Source organism: Podarcis melisellensis (assembly GCF_964234715.1).
Source record: "Podarcis melisellensis genome assembly, chromosome: 10".
In the NCBI taxonomy this organism is placed as follows: Eukaryota; Metazoa; Chordata; class Lepidosauria; order Squamata; family Lacertidae; genus Podarcis; species Podarcis melisellensis.
Window position 1 is genome coordinate 22,812,533 of NC_138542.1, and position 17,722 is coordinate 22,830,254.

General features: G+C 45.0%; 1 protein-coding gene across 2 annotated transcripts in view; it reads right to left on the bottom strand.

The window, feature by feature from the left end:
- Positions 1–536: 536 nt before the first annotated feature.
- CAV1 (caveolin 1) overlaps positions 537–17,722 on the bottom strand; it is a 28,148-nt gene continuing 10,962 nt past the window's right edge. For both annotated transcript variants that reach the window (XM_081929050.1, XM_081929051.1), the window contains exon 3: positions 537–4,709. In XM_081929050.1, coding sequence (XP_081785176.1) covers positions 4,368–4,709 — 342 coding nt within the window. In that variant the 3' untranslated portion in view covers positions 537–4,367. The remainder of the gene's footprint in view (positions 4,710–17,722) is intronic.

Genomic DNA, 17,722 nt, shown 5'->3' on the forward strand with positions numbered 1-17,722 from the left:
TCACATCATTCAGGTGTCTGCTCAAAGCGATGTCTTTTAACTTTGCATTCACCACCATGAAAGATAAAGGACAAATATTTGAGCAGCAAACAAAATGTTTGAGCGATTGACGGATTGCCAAGAGAGATTTAGGGTGGGGAACAGGGCGAACTCAAGCAGCTGCTCTTATGTACCCAATAAAACAGTCTGGCAGTAACAGAGTAGACTTCCAAAAATGTTGGTGTTTTGCAAATGGTGAAGAGGTGCTTCTAAAGCTTCTGAAATAGTCAGTGATACAGAGCTCCTTGCTGCCATTTGCCTTGAATGAATGTAGAATAAGCTCCCCTAAGAGAAATGGGACAGGATGATATTGTATCACTCGCGGGAGGAATTGTATGAGGAGGTTTTAAACCACTAGCTGCCAATGCTAGGGCAAAGCTTGATAGAGCCACTGTATGAAGTTTTCAATGGATTGGCCTTCCCTTCCCACAGTGGGCTTTATGTTAAACTTTTGTTTGAAAGCAGATATTTTGAGAAAATAAGTATTCAGGCAAAAGTTTCTATTAAAACAGCTTTTATTGTGCAGATTGTAGCCTTGGCTGTAGAACATGCAGAATTAAAAAAAATGTGTCAGTTATTATACTTTGTAAGCATACAATAGCTATGTAAATATCTTGGATCAGCAATGTATTTGCATTTGGGAACTTTTTCTGGGTACACAGTTTATGCAATCAATTTCAGAGTGATTTTCCTTAGGTAAAGACAAAATAAGATCTTGTTTTCATTATCACCAAAGGTGTGTCTCAATACTGCAAAAATATATATCTAATAGTACACTCTCGCTTATGTACATAGTAAAAATGTAAAACTATAGCCAGACCAGTGTTTGTTTTAAATGCAAGAAGAGAGAAATAGCTACTAGGCTTGCAATTTATGTGCCAAAAATAAGGGATCCCTCAAAACTTCTTCCTAATTTTTATAGACCTGTTAAAACAATTCTGCAGAAGTTATTTAGCATTACTGGAAATTCATTGGCATTTTCTCATTGGCTTCGGCAGTGACTTGCATCCTGAGTAAAAGTTGACTATATTTTCTCTGCCGCTGCCAACCTAACAAGGTTTTGTGGCAAACAAGCACAGCCTGGGCCTTCAGGAGCAAAATGCATATAAATATGTAGGAGCATTAGCATCCTTGCAACCAGATGCAAGTTGGCTTGGGCATCACAGGACAGTCCTCTACATGTAGTAGTTGCACTGAGTTCAGTGGGGTTACTCCTGAGTAAGCAGGTACAGGATTGGAGCCCTAGTATCCAACCGCCAACAGTACAATCCTGACCATGTCTACTCAGAAGTTAAGTCCTATTGAATTCAATGGGGCTTCCTTCCAGGAAAACAAGAGTTGAGATTGCAGCCTCAGTCTTTTCCAGGTGATAAACAAAATATGGTTACCCCATGAAATGGCACTGCACCTGTTGGAGGAACAGCACCTTTCCTAGTGCACTACTCACTGGTTTTACATTAAAAGGACAAAGCAAATTCCACTATTTAAATAACAGTGGGAACGTGCTTGAGGTTGTGTAAAAATGAAAATGAAATGTAAGGCTTTAAAAAAAGCTATTAAAATAGTGTTTCCTGTCAGAAAACTTGAACATCCCCTTACTGCCATAAACTCGCTTGTCTGAGAAAGAACTGCATTTCCCCAGCAAAAGAATATTCCTGGATGAGTGCTGGGGAATTGCGATTTCCTTCAAGCAGGAATCATTGCCTTTTGGAAAGATGCACAGATCCGTCCATTGTGTGATAAAATGGACACCACAAAGGCCACATTGGCTGAGTAATGATCGTTGACATGGTGCCTTCATGACATAGGAGCCAACTCCTAGGAGCTGTGGGGTCTTCAGTCCCCCACCACAAAGTTGATTGGGAGTGCCATTCAAATAATGTGTGTGCACCATCTCATGTGATTGATTATGCAGGGTGGGGCTTACCTGTGCCCCCCATATATTATTCTAGTTGGCCCCCCTGCTTCATGGTGTTGCTGGGCTTCAACTCCCAGCATCCCTGGCCATTGGCCATACTGTCTGGGGCTGATGGCAGATGGAATCCAACAACATCTGGAAGGCACTGGGTTGACTATCTGTGCACTGGATTCCAGTCTTCATGGCACCTGGAAGATCAGTGAAATCAGCTGCATAGCCTGGGCTGCCCTGATTTTGGCTGCCATGGCAATATGTATGTAGACACCCTGTGAAAATGATGGGGAAACCACTTTCAGAAAAGAAAACTGAGAGTGGTCTCCAGTAAGCCCTAGCGACGAAAGATGCCTGTATATTGCAAGCTTGGCAGTGCTGGTCGACTACAGGTGCAGTTCTGCACAGGAGCAAAGCAACCTGATTCAAATGACACACTGGGCTGAGGGATAAACGAAGGCAGGGACTGGTGTCTGTAGCCAGAGTTGGCCTTAGCAGGGCTGGCCAGGAGGCGAGATTCAGACTCCACTTTCAGCAGTGGAATGTCTTGGTCCCAACGAACTTAATGGGGCCCACTTCTAAGTAACATGCTTAGGATTGTACTGTTATTAAAAAAATGTTGAAGCATTCATATTGCGCCAAGAACTATGCAAGGTATTATCACTAATAATGCTTGGCTGCCATCTGGAAGCTGCTACAGACTTTATGCAAGGTTGCAAACAAGCCCAGCAAAAAGAAGCTCAGACTTTAGAATTCCTCAGTTTGGATACTTAAGGAAGTTTATCCCAGTTAACTCCACCTCACAGCTATTTTTTAAAAAAGCAGCAGCAACAAACAGATTTCTTGCAAGGCTGAATAAGATACCTTCTCGCCGCAATTAACATTTACGGCGAGGGTAAAATCTCCAAGCTGGTCATAGCACAACATCATGTTGCAGAGGCTTTATTTCTGCCCCCCCCCCGTCACTGACAGTTTCACACAAATTATCTCCATGAAGACTTCCTGATTGATGTGTACAACTCAGCTTAGTGGGGGGGGGAGGGGGGAATCACAATGTAGTACATAATGCTACTCTTGCGGTGGATTAGTGTGAAGTAAGCAAAGCGTGAATGGACCAGCAACATGCTGACCTTGGCTGAAGAGGGGATTTTAAAGAGAGCCCCTTGTACAAACAAACCAAACCAAAACACCCTTCCAAACCCAGTTCGTAGTTGTCATGACTGCAGGAGCTGGACACACCTCGTCCCTCCGCTGTAATGTTGGCGCATCCCCTTGGAACTTTTTCTTGCACGTGTCGCTGAAAAGAGTACTTTGGCATGCAGTTAATAGTAGCTCGGGTGAGAAATTATCCTCCGGTACAGGCAGCGCGGCATGGCGTTTGCTGATTTTACATGGGGACCCCGGTTCCAGAAAACGAATCCACAATGCATTTCTGGCTTGGATTCTGACCTTGGCTATTGACATCGGCTGGAACCACACCTTGATGATGAAGCATGTGTGGTGCATTCCTGCGAAGCTGCACATTCGATCCCGGGCAGATCTAGTGTGTCACATGCAAGATCCACCAATATGGAATTCATGCCATTGGGTTAGATGAACGATTCCGTATTCAAAGGCACTAAGGTGGCTCCTTGTGTACTCCTTTTAGTGACATGCGATAAAGATCTGCAATGAATCTGTCAGGAGGATCCACAAAAACAAATCAAAGGTGAAGCAACAGCTGTAGCATCTTGTGGGCAGGGACAGCTGCCTGGGTTGAAGGCCCTAAACTAAAGGCATTTTTTTCTCTTTCTGTGTCTCTCTCTCTCTTCATATATATATATTAGTTATTTACTTAGATCTATCTGTGTGTAGCAGTTAGATGTGGCCCACTACAGTAAAGCGCTACAGTCGACAGACAATACATCTGAAAAAAGAACATTCTTTTAAAATCTGCCAGTTTGTCACGTCCATTATGCTGCCATAGCTTTTAGATCCTTTTTATTTTTTTGTCGCTCACAGTAAAATCAAGGGCAGCGTTATAGCGCTGGAAAGCAATGTTTCAGTTCTTTATTTTATAGCGTTGTGAACTGAACTTGCAACAAATGAACGGAAAGGGTAGGCAGAACATGAGTCAGTTCGTCAAAGGGTCAGCAAAACAATAGGCAGCTAGGAATGGGAGCGCAGCAATTTTTATATTTGGCCTTTAAAAAAAAAATGCAGATTCCTCCTGAAAAAAGAAGGGAAGATATAATTCCAGGAGAGATTAAGTAGGGGGGAAATTGGGGCAAGTGATTCTTTGCTGCACTCAGGTTGGTTGCTTCATTAGATGACGTGCGCCAGTTGCTTTGTTCACCGTTGATATAGCCTTGGGACTGGCACCCCAAAAAAATGGAGGGGAAGGGAGAAGACCTTCTCTTCAGGCTCCTCAAAACGTCAGTTATGCTTCTTTCCGTACTGTTGCTCTGATGGAGCTGAACACTTTGCCAATGGCCTCATAGAGCGGGTCGCAGAAGGTGTGGATGCAGATAGAATAGACTCGGCCGATGCACTGGATCTCAATCAAGTAGCTCCTGATGCAGGGCACCACCGCCCAGATGTGGAGGAAGGACAGAATGGCAAAGTAGATGCCCCAGATGAGAGCCATGGGGATGCCAAAGAGAGCAGACAGTAAGCGATAAAACCAGTATTTTGTCACAGTGAAGGTGGTGAAGCTTGCCTTCCAGACCCCATCGAAACTATGGGTTCCCTCAGGTTCGGCAATCACGTCTTCGAAGTCAATCTGCAGACAAAAGGTGACATAAGTTCAGGAGGAGAATCGAAAAGCGACAACCAAGCCTGCACCGATTCAAGCCATCAAATCTGTCAAATAAAGGTAACAGCTATGCAACTTGATATCCAGAGTAACCTATATCAACACAGCGCTCGTGTTTTAAAAGAGGCACAGGAGATGGAGTTGAGGTGCTGGCACTAGGGAAAAGATTTGGAGGACCATGACAGCCGTTACGATGGCTTACCATCTTGTCTTGCCTATATGCAAGCAGAGGTGTGTGGGTGGGGGGGGGTGCAGAAAGCTAGTTTGCTTTTTCAGCTGCTGCGCTCTGAGTCACAAATCAGCCATAATCTGAGCAATTTCTGATGTTTGTACCAAACACTAGGGCACATGAAGCACTGCCCCCCATCAAACTCAGACTTCCTTCCTCCAAGTCCACCTGCTTTCTTACTTGCATCCAGTCCAGAGGGTGGCTCTGACTGTCTGCTTCCTCCACCTTAATTTTTTTGCCCCAAGCAAGCGTGGGGATGGGGACAAAGTTATAATTAGTTTGGTCCACCTGTTATTGGCTCTGGCTCCATCTACGGTTGGCCATCCTGCTTTCCATGATACGCTACAATAATCTTTATTGTCATTGTCCCATACAGAGCAATGGAATTGAAAAAAATCTACACCAGACATTCAAAACCAACAAGCTTGCTATCCCAGCTATCCCAGCCTGCTTAACCCCCTAAAAACTCTGATACCCCACAATTAAATACAATATACTCCCACAGAGACTACCACCAATCCACCAATGGATATCAACCACCACTGCATCTTGGCTAGGGTGCCTATTTTGGCTTAAAGTGAGCATTTGTTCCTGTTTCATGACCAGCATTTTTATTGCATTGCAAGGGTATGGAATTTTTTCTTTCAGCCCCTGGGCTGCTTCCCAGGGGGCACATGCCAGTGAAGGGTGGAGCCAGAGGCAAAAGGTAGTCACAGCAATGGATGTGACCACTTTGCGTCAAAACCAGAGGGGCCTATGCACAAATCTCTCCCATACCCCATCCAGGAAAATAAAGGGCATCACCACCACTCAAGGACACAGGCCAGCCAGGCCAGGCATAGGCAAACTCGGCCCTCCAGATGTTTTGGGACTACAACTCCCATCATCCCTGACCACTGGTCCTGTTAGCTAGGGATGATGGGAGTTGTAGTCAGGCCAAAGCACTCAAGGAGGACACAGAAGAGAGGCAGTGAGGGGCATGGCCCAAAGAAAGGAGATGCAGCCTAAGGAGAATCCCAAGACTCAGAATAAGTAGCCTAGAAGACCACATCTGGCCCCTGGACCTGAGATTCCTCACCCCTGCTGTACAGTGCTACCTCAGGTTAAGTACTTAATTCGTTCCAGAGGTCCGTACTTAACCTGAAACTGTTCTTAACCTGAAGCACCACTTTAGCTAATGGGGCCTCCTGCTGCTGCTGCCGCACCACCAGAGCACAATTTCTGTTCTCATCCTGAAGCAGTGGCGTAGCGTGGGTTGTCAGCACCAGGGGCAAGGCAAGTAATTTGCACCCCCTAACCCGTGGATTTGCGCCCCCTAACCCTAACCCCCAGATGTTGCACCCGGTGCGCCCGGCCCCCCCTGCACCCCCACGCTATGCCACTGTCCTGAAGCAAAGTTCTTTACCCAAGGTACTATTTCTGGGTTAGCAGAGTCTGTAACCTGAAGCATATGTAACCTGCAGCGTATGTAACCCGAGGTACCACTGTATTGGATCAATACAAACAGCTTGTGGCATGCCATAAGTGTTCAAAGTATATGTGCATTTGATAGTTCCAGTGCTTTTTTCTAAAAAAAAAAAAATGTTTAGGAGTACTCTCATTTCCCTACTCATATTGAAATACTGCTCCTCGATGAGGCCAAACTTATATTTACAAAATGCTTAGGAATATGCGTACCCCTGCTTCCCCCCAGAAAAAAGCACTGGATAGTTCATTTCATTTATTGTAGTGCTAGGCTGTGTGTACACTATGCTGTTGAAGCGCATTAGAGGCACATTCTTTCCCTCAAAGAATTGGGGCACTGTAGTATGTTAAGAGTTGCTGGGATCTGTAACTCTGTGAGGGGTAAACTACAGTTCCCAGAATTCTTTGATGGAAACTGTGTGCTTTGTATGTCCTTTAAAGGTGTGGTGTGTACATAGCCCCAGTGTATTCTGTCATGAAATGGCTTTTGTTCTGGTCCTTTCAAACTTCAGGGTCCAGCTTACTTTCGTTACATGTAGTTTGGCCATTAGGAAGAACTACCCTTCCTTTCTATTTGAGGGGTTCTTGAGTCCTTTTTTCTAACCAACGAAAGAAAGGTATCCAAAGGAGTACATATTTCAGAAATGCCAAAATATCCACAGAGTCTGTCATAACATTTCTTTCTGCGAGAAAATTCACAGAAACATCTTGAAACAAAATAGCTCATCCACATATCGCACGAACGCATCTTTTGATATAATCCACAGCACAGGATATTTCTTGCCGCCAAAATAACCAAATAGGGGAAGTACGTCAAGAAAAAGAAAACACAGAGGCTCAGAGCCACTGAACTGTGCATGGATTCAGAGAACACACGCAGGCTTTTCTGCCTCCTTTCCATTGAGGCTCCAACACGCCCCCCAAAAATTAATGACCCCCCTGCTATTCAGTAATCTTTCACCCAACATGTGGCTTGAACCCACAAACCTGAGATTAAGAGTCTCATGCTCTACCATCTGAGCTAAAGGCATGTTCACAGCAGCTGAGGTTAGAAAGCAGGGCTTTCAGACCTCAGAGTTCCAGAAAGCTTCTGCTGGGGATCTTCCTATTTCCCCAAAACAGCCCCGGAAGGAGCTGAATAGCAATTCTGTGGCAAATACAGCTTACATGTCCTAGACAATTATTTACCTCCCTTATCGCTTACCTTTCAACAAACATGGCAATCTAGAATAAACCTTGATATCCCACCTGTTATTTCAAAACAGCATTCTATCGCTAACATAATGGTAATTATTTCTTCTGAGCATTACAGACTTCAAGACATTTGATGAATAGGCTTTGTGGGAATGCAACCTGATTTCTCCCCAATAAGCAGATTCAACTATAAAGGCTCAAAAGTCTGCATAAACTTGGTTGATGTCCACAGTGGTTAGTCTTGAAGGTGTGAACCATACATGCTACTACATGTAGCAGCAACAAATCTAGTAGACAAATCCATCACTATGTTAGGCCACTTCTGAAATATTGTGTGTGTTGCATGTGTATGAGAGTGTGTGAATGTGTGTGAAGGCAGAGTTCGTGCCAGTGGCAAGCTGTAGAAAAACAAAAAATCAGTTTGTACACTGCACAATAAATGTCTGCAATAAATTTAGTCACTGTGATGATATATTCTAGGGGTTGAGGACCTATGAAAGGGTATTGTAGGCTAAGACTCATTCTAGGTTCATGTGTTGACCTCAGTAAAAATGTTGATTATTATTACTAGGCACTGGGATGAGGTCCTGCAAAAAGCCTCCTCTAATGTCAACTGAAGGCTCTTGGGGATGCTTTCAAAGCATTTTATGCTATCGTAATGACATCTTAACTCATCTAGAGGGACAAAGCTGATGCAGTTAGTTAAGTCCCCCCTCTCACCCCAATACTGTACATCATGATATCATTCCATGATGGCCGTGCTGAAGAAAGCTTGATGGACCTGTCATCAAATCCTTAATGCATATGGTAGGTCACTGGTTTTGGCATCATTTTAGATAAGTGGTGTCAAACTGCAGGCTATGATCTAGTTCAGTTCTCTACCATCCAAAGCAGAACAGAGCATTTCGGTCAAAACAGCTGGATGGGGCAAAGACATGAGAGTAGTAAAAAGAAGCTTTAGTGTATTGTGTTCCCAGGCACAGTAATATTAAATACTTAGTTCCTTTATATACCTTGTTGTCCATGTAGACACACACACACACACCATTTTTAAGATTATGTCTGTTAATTGCCTTTGGGGCATATATGTGGAGGGCAATTCATAAAATAATAATAATAATTATAATAATAATAAACATGTCTGAGTCCTATTACTTATCTAGGTCTTTAACCACCACTCCAGAGAAAAGTGGTGCTTCAGGTTAAGAACAGTTTCAGGTTAAGTACCAACCTCTGGAATGAATTAAGTACTTAACCCGAGGTACCACTGTACTACCAAGCTTGCTATGCAAGTTTACTCCTAGTGCAATCTCCCTTTCTAAGTAAGTAGAGGAGGCTTAGCCTTGCTGGAAGTGGGATGGAGAAAAGATAAATAGCCTCCCTGGGTTCTGGGTGGGTGGAGGAAATTAATCCTTCTTAAAGCTCCAATCCTATATACCCACCTACCTGGGATTAAGCCCCTCTGCTCCAAATGGGCCTTACTCCCGAGTAGACGTGTACAGGAGTGCACTGTTAAATGTTTGCAGAAAGTTATCTTCCACCATGCCATCATGATTAATCTTACTTTCAGAGGAAGTAGTGCTGATTAAAATTATATTAGGAATCCCTGTTTCCCATAGATCTCTGATCAGTGAATTAATTCATACCGATTGTAGGCGGCTGCCTTCATCTCTAAATTTACATCAGAGATGGGGAACATGCGACTCTCCAGAGGTAGGTGGACTCTAACTCCCATCAGCCCCAGAAAGCGTGGCGAATGGTCAAGGATGACGGGAGCTGTAGTTCAGGAAAAATTCAGTGCTAAAGGTTCCCCCACCCATGGCTTCCATTAAAATCACCACCATTCTCTGAATGACTCTGTGTGTGTTTTAAATACTTCATTGTTAAATAGGACCATCAGAGGATGCTGCTGTTTCTGGAAATAATAAAAATCTGTCATGTACAAGGGCAAATAATGAATCCTCACATGCTTAATGACCCAAACTGTACAGCTGAAAACAGATAAGATTATTACAATAGGGAAAGATTTTATCACACTCGTGTTCCCATAGAGCTCAGTTTCCTTTTTGAAACAATTCACTTGGAGCAAATATGCATTGCTCATAAAATGACCACAGCTATGAGTCATGGAAGTCTTGCTGCAGGGAACAGGCAGGCAGGGGAGACAGATCAAAATTGGAATGCCACCAGAGAATGGATTCACTTTCCTTAAAAGGGGAGAAATGGGTTGGGGGCATTTTCTTAGGCTCTGTAATTATATTATAATTACAAAGCCATTAAGGATCATTTGAAGAACCTTGTAAACTAAGTCTGAACTGAAAGGAAACAAAGAGCCTTACTACGAGGTGCCAAAAGCTACAGAGATTGTGGAGCAAGTACTGGAACGAGCCTGGGTTTTTTCTGAACAGAGATTTCCCCTTTCCTTTGGAACATACACATAACCAGCAGACATCCGGATGTTCAACTTATCAAAGGAACGCTGCAGATGGAGAACCACAACAGGTCAACACCCACATATCTGTGAAAGGTATCAAGTACAGGAGAAGAATGTGGGATTGATTTTGGACCGAAGCATCTGCAGTGGGAAAAGCAGCCAGAGATCCAGGAGATCTGTGTTGTCTCGCAACCACACAATCGAGGTACAGTGGTACCTTGGGTTAAGTACTTAATTCGTTCCAGAGGTCTGTACTTAACCTGAAATTGTTCTTAACCTGAAGCACCACTTTAGCTAATGGGGCCTCCTGCTGCTGCCGCGCCGCCAGAGCAGGATATCTGTTCTCATCCTGAAGCAAAGTTCTTAACCTGAAGCACTATTTCTGGGTTAGTGGAGTCTGTAACCTGAAGCGTATATAACCTGAAACGTATGTAACCCGAGGTACCACTGTATTTTGGCAAGGCGAATGCTAGCTTCAGCTGATGGGAGTTGTAATCAATCAATCGTTTCATTTGTATGCTGCCTTTCCAAAGTTAAAGCCATGCTCGAGGCGGCTTACAACATAAAAAAATTACATCCCGGCCAACGTCAAAGTAGTCAGAATAACAAATAAACAAAATATCAAGAAGCACACAACCATATCGAACAAAACCCTCCAAAGGACTCCCCAATCCAGGATTCTTGTCCAACAGCCTCAGCTTTTCTAGCTAGAGTTGTTCAGGGCCCCAACCCCTCAGACCAGGTGGGAAAAGGCCTGCAAGGCAGGGAGCAGGTCTTCCAGGACTCACAGCCAAGATGGAGGGCATTTGTTTGGCAAGGCTGATTTGCCTACACCTTAGGATAAATGCAGAGTATGCAGCTTCATCAGTTTTTTTATTATTATTATTAAAAGAATAGTTAAGTGCAGCCTTTGCTTTTTATTTGGGCTGCAGTACAGTTTAACTCTTCCCTCCCCAGATTCAATACCGATGAAAATGGTGCTAATGGATGCACTGGGGTCAATTTTCATTGGGATCACAGTTGGGGAGGGAAGGGTTCAATCTACCTTTCCCTGCATCCTAGAGTCTCATGCTTAGCATTAAATGTGGGGTCAGGAACCTGATGAAGCTGCACACTGCACATTTAAAGTAGTGTGTAGTTAGCTAAATATTTAATCATGCATGCTGGTTTCCCCCAACATAGGTGCAGCCATGTGGCTGGGGTTGATGGGAGATGTAGTCAAAAAACTCTGGAGTGAACTAGGCTGGGGAAGACTGACCTACTCTGTTCAGAGTGCTAGACATCAGAGAGCACTTTCCCTTATGGTCATTTGCAAATAAAGATATTCTTTCACTTGAAGAAGGGGGTGTAATATCTGACTTAAAAGACTGTGCAGCCACATTGCATTTTGTCGTAGGCTGTCTACACACCACACATTTAAAGCTCTCCAAATAACCCCAGGGACTGTTTGTTAAGGGTGAGGGCAATTGTAGATCTATAGTTCCCAGGATTCTTTGGCGTGTGCAGGTGCTTGAAATGCACGCTGCATAAAGGGACATTTATAACTTCAGCTCCGTTGCTGTCCTTTATAAATCCTTGCGTATGAATTTGACAGGCGCAGACCAACCAAAGAATGCAGCACTTTCACCTTTAGCTGTGATGGAATCTTTCCTCCTTCCTATTTTGAGAAGCTGAACTTATCAGCCAGCACTTTGCTGAAAACTAAGCAAGTGCGCTAGATATAAACAAAGCTTTGGGCCATATTTATCCTTCGTATAATTCATCTGAAACTCATGAACCCTACATCCTACAAGATATTAGTCTCTCAAGTGAGGTCTAGAGTTTAAAGCCATTAACAGAAATGTCCTGGAAGGTAGAGGGGACTGCAGTCCATTGAAGGTCCTGAGAACTTTGAGGTTAGCAAGTTTATCTCTGTTTCAGTGGCATCGGACAAAAAAATGCAGTCATGTGTTCTTGTTTTAGCCATGCACAAAAAAAGTCCAAATGTGTATTGTTTCTGTACCCATTTTCATTCACAGAACATCCATAAACTAGAAAGGCACATGCTCAAGTCAATGTAACATGGTAAGTACAGAGAAATCCTTGGAGAGGTGCTTGCATTTGGGATCATACCTGCTATCCTGACTTAAAGGTAAAGGGACCCCTGACCATTAGGTCCAGTCGTGGCTGACTCAGGGGTTGCGGCGCTCATCTCGCTTCATTGGCCGAGGGAGCCGGCGTACAGCTTCTGGGTCATGTGGCCAGCATGACTAAGGCGCTTCTGGCGAACCAGAGCAGCGCACGGAAACGCCGTTTATCTTCCCGCCGGAGTGGTACCTATTTATCTACTTGCACTTTGACATGCTTTCAAACTGCTAGGTTGGCAGGAGCTGGGACTGAGCAATAGGAGCTCACCCTGTTGCAGGGATTCAAACCGCTGAGCTTCTGATCGGCAAGTCCTAGGCTCTGTGGTTTAACCCACAGCGCCACCCGCGTCCCTATCCTGACTTACAGGTGTGCAAACAGACTCTACTTACTATGTGAGTGGTGGCCTTGCTTGGTCCCAGATCACACATGCAGAGCTCATAAAACTTTCCTTTAGGCATGTTCCCCTCCATGCATGGATAGACTGTATGAAAAGGGAGCAGATTGCACCCACTGCCTCAATAGACATGCATAGACCCTCACTGTCTCTTTCCATTATGTGGGGAAATTCCTCCTCTCCCATTCTATGCTCAATCAGTGCATGGAAAAGAATATGAGAAGAGGGCCAAGGTCCTTTGAAAACATTTATTTATTTATCTACAGCAAGTCCGCAACTTACACACGTTGAACTCGTGCACATTCAGCTTTACGGACTTGGCAAATATTCTTTAAAAATTAAAAAGGGGGCGGAAGCCAGGGGGAGGGGGGAAGATTGGTAATCCCACCTGCCGCTGCACCCAATATATTTTGGGTATAAAGTGGTACCTCGGGTTACATACGCTTCAGGTTACATACGCTTCAGGTTACAGACACCGCTAACCCAGTATGTTTTGGCTATACTGTACTCTATTTTGGCTTTAGGCGTGATCCCCGGAACGTAACCCCTGTGTAGGTTGAAGGCTTGCTGCATTTATTTAGTTATTTATTGCATTTATAGCCCAGCTTTCTTCTCCAAGGTGTTCAAGGTGGTGTACATGGTTCTCCTGCTTCTCATTTAATTCACACAAGAACCCTGCCAGCTACGCTAGGCTGAGACGCAATGCCTGGCCCAAGGCCACCCAGTGAGCTTCATAGCTGAGCAGGGATTTGAACATGGGTCTCCCAGGTCCTAGTCCAACACTCTAACCACTACACCACACTGGCTCTACATGCAAGTGAGGAGCAGGGGGAAGGAAACTAGTGCATGACTATATATGCCATGTTGAGCGAACAGGACTAGATAGGATGCCCTCAATCTAGTTTGCCTACGTGTGCTGAAAATTCTATGGTGAGCAAACTGGAATCTGCAGGAATAGCTGCAACTTCCCTGAGCCAATCAGGGATGCCTATTCTTCTGACCTTCCCAGCAGCCTCCACTCTTGAGTACAACTATCTGACAATCTTTGTCCATTCCCTCTTGCATACTCAGAGCAGAAGCCTGCATACAGGAAGTGGAACGGTGGTCTTGCTTTTGAACAATACTGGCTGCAGGTGCTTTCATGCTGGAATTCAAGACACAGCCGAGGCATTAAATGTTGCTTTCCAGACTCCGATACTGAAGCTGGAACTGGATGTTATGCTGTAGTGGGAAAACCAGATGTGTGAGTGGCTTGCACACCAACCTACTTTCTGGGCTTCTGGCATAATGTCTAAAGGGGTGTGTGGCATATACTTCCCTTGGACAGAAATACGGGTACCATATGCTGCGACAGATGGATGTCAACAAGCCATTTTTGGAGACTGTCCTGGGTGGGCCATTGGCCTTGCCCAATAAATTGCTGTTTTGACTTTTATGCACATGGTTTACACGTAGCTATAGCAAGCAAACATTTTCCTACGGGGGTATGACTCATGGGCATGGGCAGTGAAGTGAAAACCAGTACATAAGGGTTCAATTATGCTGAAAAAAACAAGGCATAAACAAAATTAGTCCTTGATCCTAATCAACATCGCTGCCGGTTCATTCCTTGAGGAACAATTCTTAACATCCAAGATAGATAAAATTCTCACTTTTCTCTCAGGGTGCCAAAGTAAAACAAGCAGCCCACAGATATTACCGAGCTGGCCTCTGCATCAGTCAACAAGTCAGCAGAGCTTAGGTAATTTTAGGAATCCTTGGATCTATGAAAGCTAAAACGACAAATAGGAATATATTGCAATGTGACCTGTGAACTGAAGTTCCAAATCTATGCCAGGACATTAGTAAATCACCTGATTTTTTTAAATATATGTGAGAACGTTGAAAATAGACAGGCACACATGCAATGCCCTAAAGCACTTTCCGGATGGAAACTGTGTGTACAGTGAATGCACACAGTGATGGGAAGGGAGCTCATAATGGTAAGCTGCACCCCAACTCATGCATATTAACTACACCAGATGTGGGGGACATCAGGCTTGAGGGGGGAGGGTGCCACTGCAATCCTCCAAGTTTTCCTGTCCGGCTATTGAAACTTTTTCCAGACCACATCCCCTCCCTAAGCCACACCCCCTATTCTCACACCACTCCCCTCTCTGCCTCTGCTCCACGCCCTCTTTAAGTGTATTTGCTGGCTGGAATCGGTCTGGTCAATTTGCCGAGCTGTGGACTCTGCTGATGCTATTTCCTTTCCCCGGTTGGTGCCTCAGATGGTGACACCTTCCTGCATCTGCTTCTGGTCCAACCCTCTACTGCTATCTTGGAATTCGGCCTTCTGTTTGGCTCCACTCTGCACTTGTGCCTGGTGCTCTGGTCTTTGTCTGGCTGGCCTGTCTCTAGCCTTTCCAGTCCTTGCCTGTTTGTGCCAGAAACTGGCCTGTGTCAGAGTTAGGCCAAGGCCTGGTACAGGGAAACTGAGATTTTGGTGGATTTTGAAAACAATCTTCAAAAGCTGTCATGATGTGATGGCTCTGCGTGTGATGGAGAAGTGCCAACAGAGGATGTGCAAATGATTTCTGTATGTGTCCAGGCTCCAGGGCCTCGTGGTAAGGGGAGGAAACTTGACTCTGGATAGCTCAGCTGGTTAGAGCGTGGTGCTGAAAACGTCAAGGTTGCAGGTTTGATCCCTGTATGAGATGGCTGCATATTCCCGCATTGCAGGAAAGTCTCTTCCAATTCTACAATTCTATGTGGTAGGGGGTTGGACTAGATGACCCTCAAGGTCCCTCCAATTCTACAATTCCATGATCCAGGGCCTATGAAGACAAGTGCAGCACCTTTTCCCTCTGAGGTGATGCATGCATTTCTTACAGGTTAACAGAGCACAGATTGCATTTCAAGCACGGGCTAGCCTACTTCACAGGGTCGCTGTGATGGCACAATGGGGGTGGAGAGAATGAGAAACAGTGGGGGCCAGCAGGGCTGCACAGGTGGGGCTGTGTTGCTTTCTGGGCTTCCCAGCACTGTGTCACTGCTATTTACTGAGAGGCAGAAGGGGAAGGCAGCAGGGAGCCAATGCAGGTGCAGTGGGAAAGCCATTCCTTGCTGAGCGCCCTGCTCTGCCTTTCAGTAAAACAGCACACGGTGTTGGGAAGCTAGAAGGGCAACACAACCCCACCTGCTGCTACTGTGTAAACTGCCTCAAGCTACTTAAATCTCTGCTAACTCCTGCAGAGATAAGGTCTGCATTCCAATCCCTGCGACAGGGTGAGCTCCTGTTGCTCGAAAGCACAAAGTGCAAGTAGATAAATAGGTACCACTCCAGCGGGAAGGTAAACGGCTGTGGTTCGCCAGAAGCGGCTTAGTCATGCCGGCCACATGACCCGGACACTGTATGCTGGCTCCCTTGGCCAGTAAAGCGAGATGAGCGCCGCAACCCCAGAGTCATCTGTGACTGGACCTAACCGTCAGGGGTCCCTTTACTGAAGAGAAGCTGCAATTATCTCACATACCCTATACTGAGCAAGGGAGTGTGAAAGGGGATCCAATTCAACTATTTCTTCTTATGTTCTATTTCTCAGCCATCCTTATAGGCTTCTTAAAGCATTCCCCTAAAAACAGGAGAAAACCAGTAGGGTAGCGTGGGTTGCCAGTGCCCAGGGCTGAGGGGGTGGGTGGGAGGGAGGTAAAGGGATGGAGTACACATGCGCATTCAGTTGCCTTATGGCATCTGCATCACCCAGGAGATTGCAGCTGCAGAGATAAGAAAAGAAGAGTGGCCACATTGCCTGGAGATGTTGCTTCCTGGTTTGCATGGAGAAGCCGTTTTCAACAGAACCCAGCAATGGAAGCATGCAGCTGTATTAAGCCAGCACCGGGTGTTGAAATTGTGTGCCCCCTAACACTTTTGCACCCAGGGCCACTGCTCCTGTGGCCCCTTCCCACACTACGCAGCTGATCATCAACACTGGAAGGTCACACCCAACAACCATAATTCCAACATGGCAATAGCAATCATCATAAGCCAGTGCTAAACTGCAAGGGCTAAAGTCCTATTGGAAATGGTTAATTGTAATAATTGCTGTTATACAGATAGAAATTGTTTCACTTTGCTTTTGGACATTTTAAGTCATCGCAAATAAACACAAATTCCAAATCTGCCTGGATGTGCAAATAATGCCACGCTCTCAGATGCCAACATACCTATTGGGTGTGTGGATCTCCAGACCAAGAATTTGGAATATGTTTAATCCTGATGCGAGTTGAATTCCACACTGCTGAAACAGCTGCTTAAGTGGATGGCTCAAATAATTAGCTGCACTTGAGAAACAGCCTGATGTTTTTGATTGTCCGTATCCATGTGTGAAGTCTGGTGTGGACCTTGGAACCTGATGCTCGGAGATAGACCCTCCAAGTGTCCCTATTTTCCAGGGACGTCCCTGATTAAGAGAAGCCATCTCAGTTTCTGATTTGATCCAGGAATGTCCCACTTTTCCTTAGGATGCCCCTACTTTTATTGCAGAAATGTTGGAGGGTATGGAGTTATCTGACCCCCGAGCCGTCTGAAGGCAATCCTGTATAGGGACATTTTTCAATGTTTTATTATGTTTTTATATATCTTGGAATCTGCCCAGAGTGGCTGGGGCAACCCAGTAAAATGCGTGGGGTATAAATTGTAAAATTATCGTTACGGAATGGGACGTCCCTATTTTCTTTGGAGAAATGTTGGAGGGTGTGCTCACCTAACTTCCTTGTAAGTGCAACACAGGGTTGCAGCCTAAGTTTATGAAAACAAACACAACTCGAAACACGCAGAAACAAAGTTAAGCACCAAGTTGCAGGCAACCGTGAGTAGGAGTTGCCGGAGGGAATGCACACAAGGGCCTCTTTCACTTTGCCCCATCCTGGCATAATCTAGAGCTGGCTGTGATTAGGGATACGAAGAGGCAACAAGCGTCCGGGGCTACATTTAATGATTCAGAGAAAGGCCATGTGTGGGAGTAGGGAGAGGCTGGGCTTGGGGAAGGAACAAGAAAGCATTGGAAAAGCAGAGAGACTATGGCATAAATCCTAATATATATAAACGGTGCGCATAAACTCTGCAGGCGTTAGCAGATTCTTTGTACATGTAAGGATGT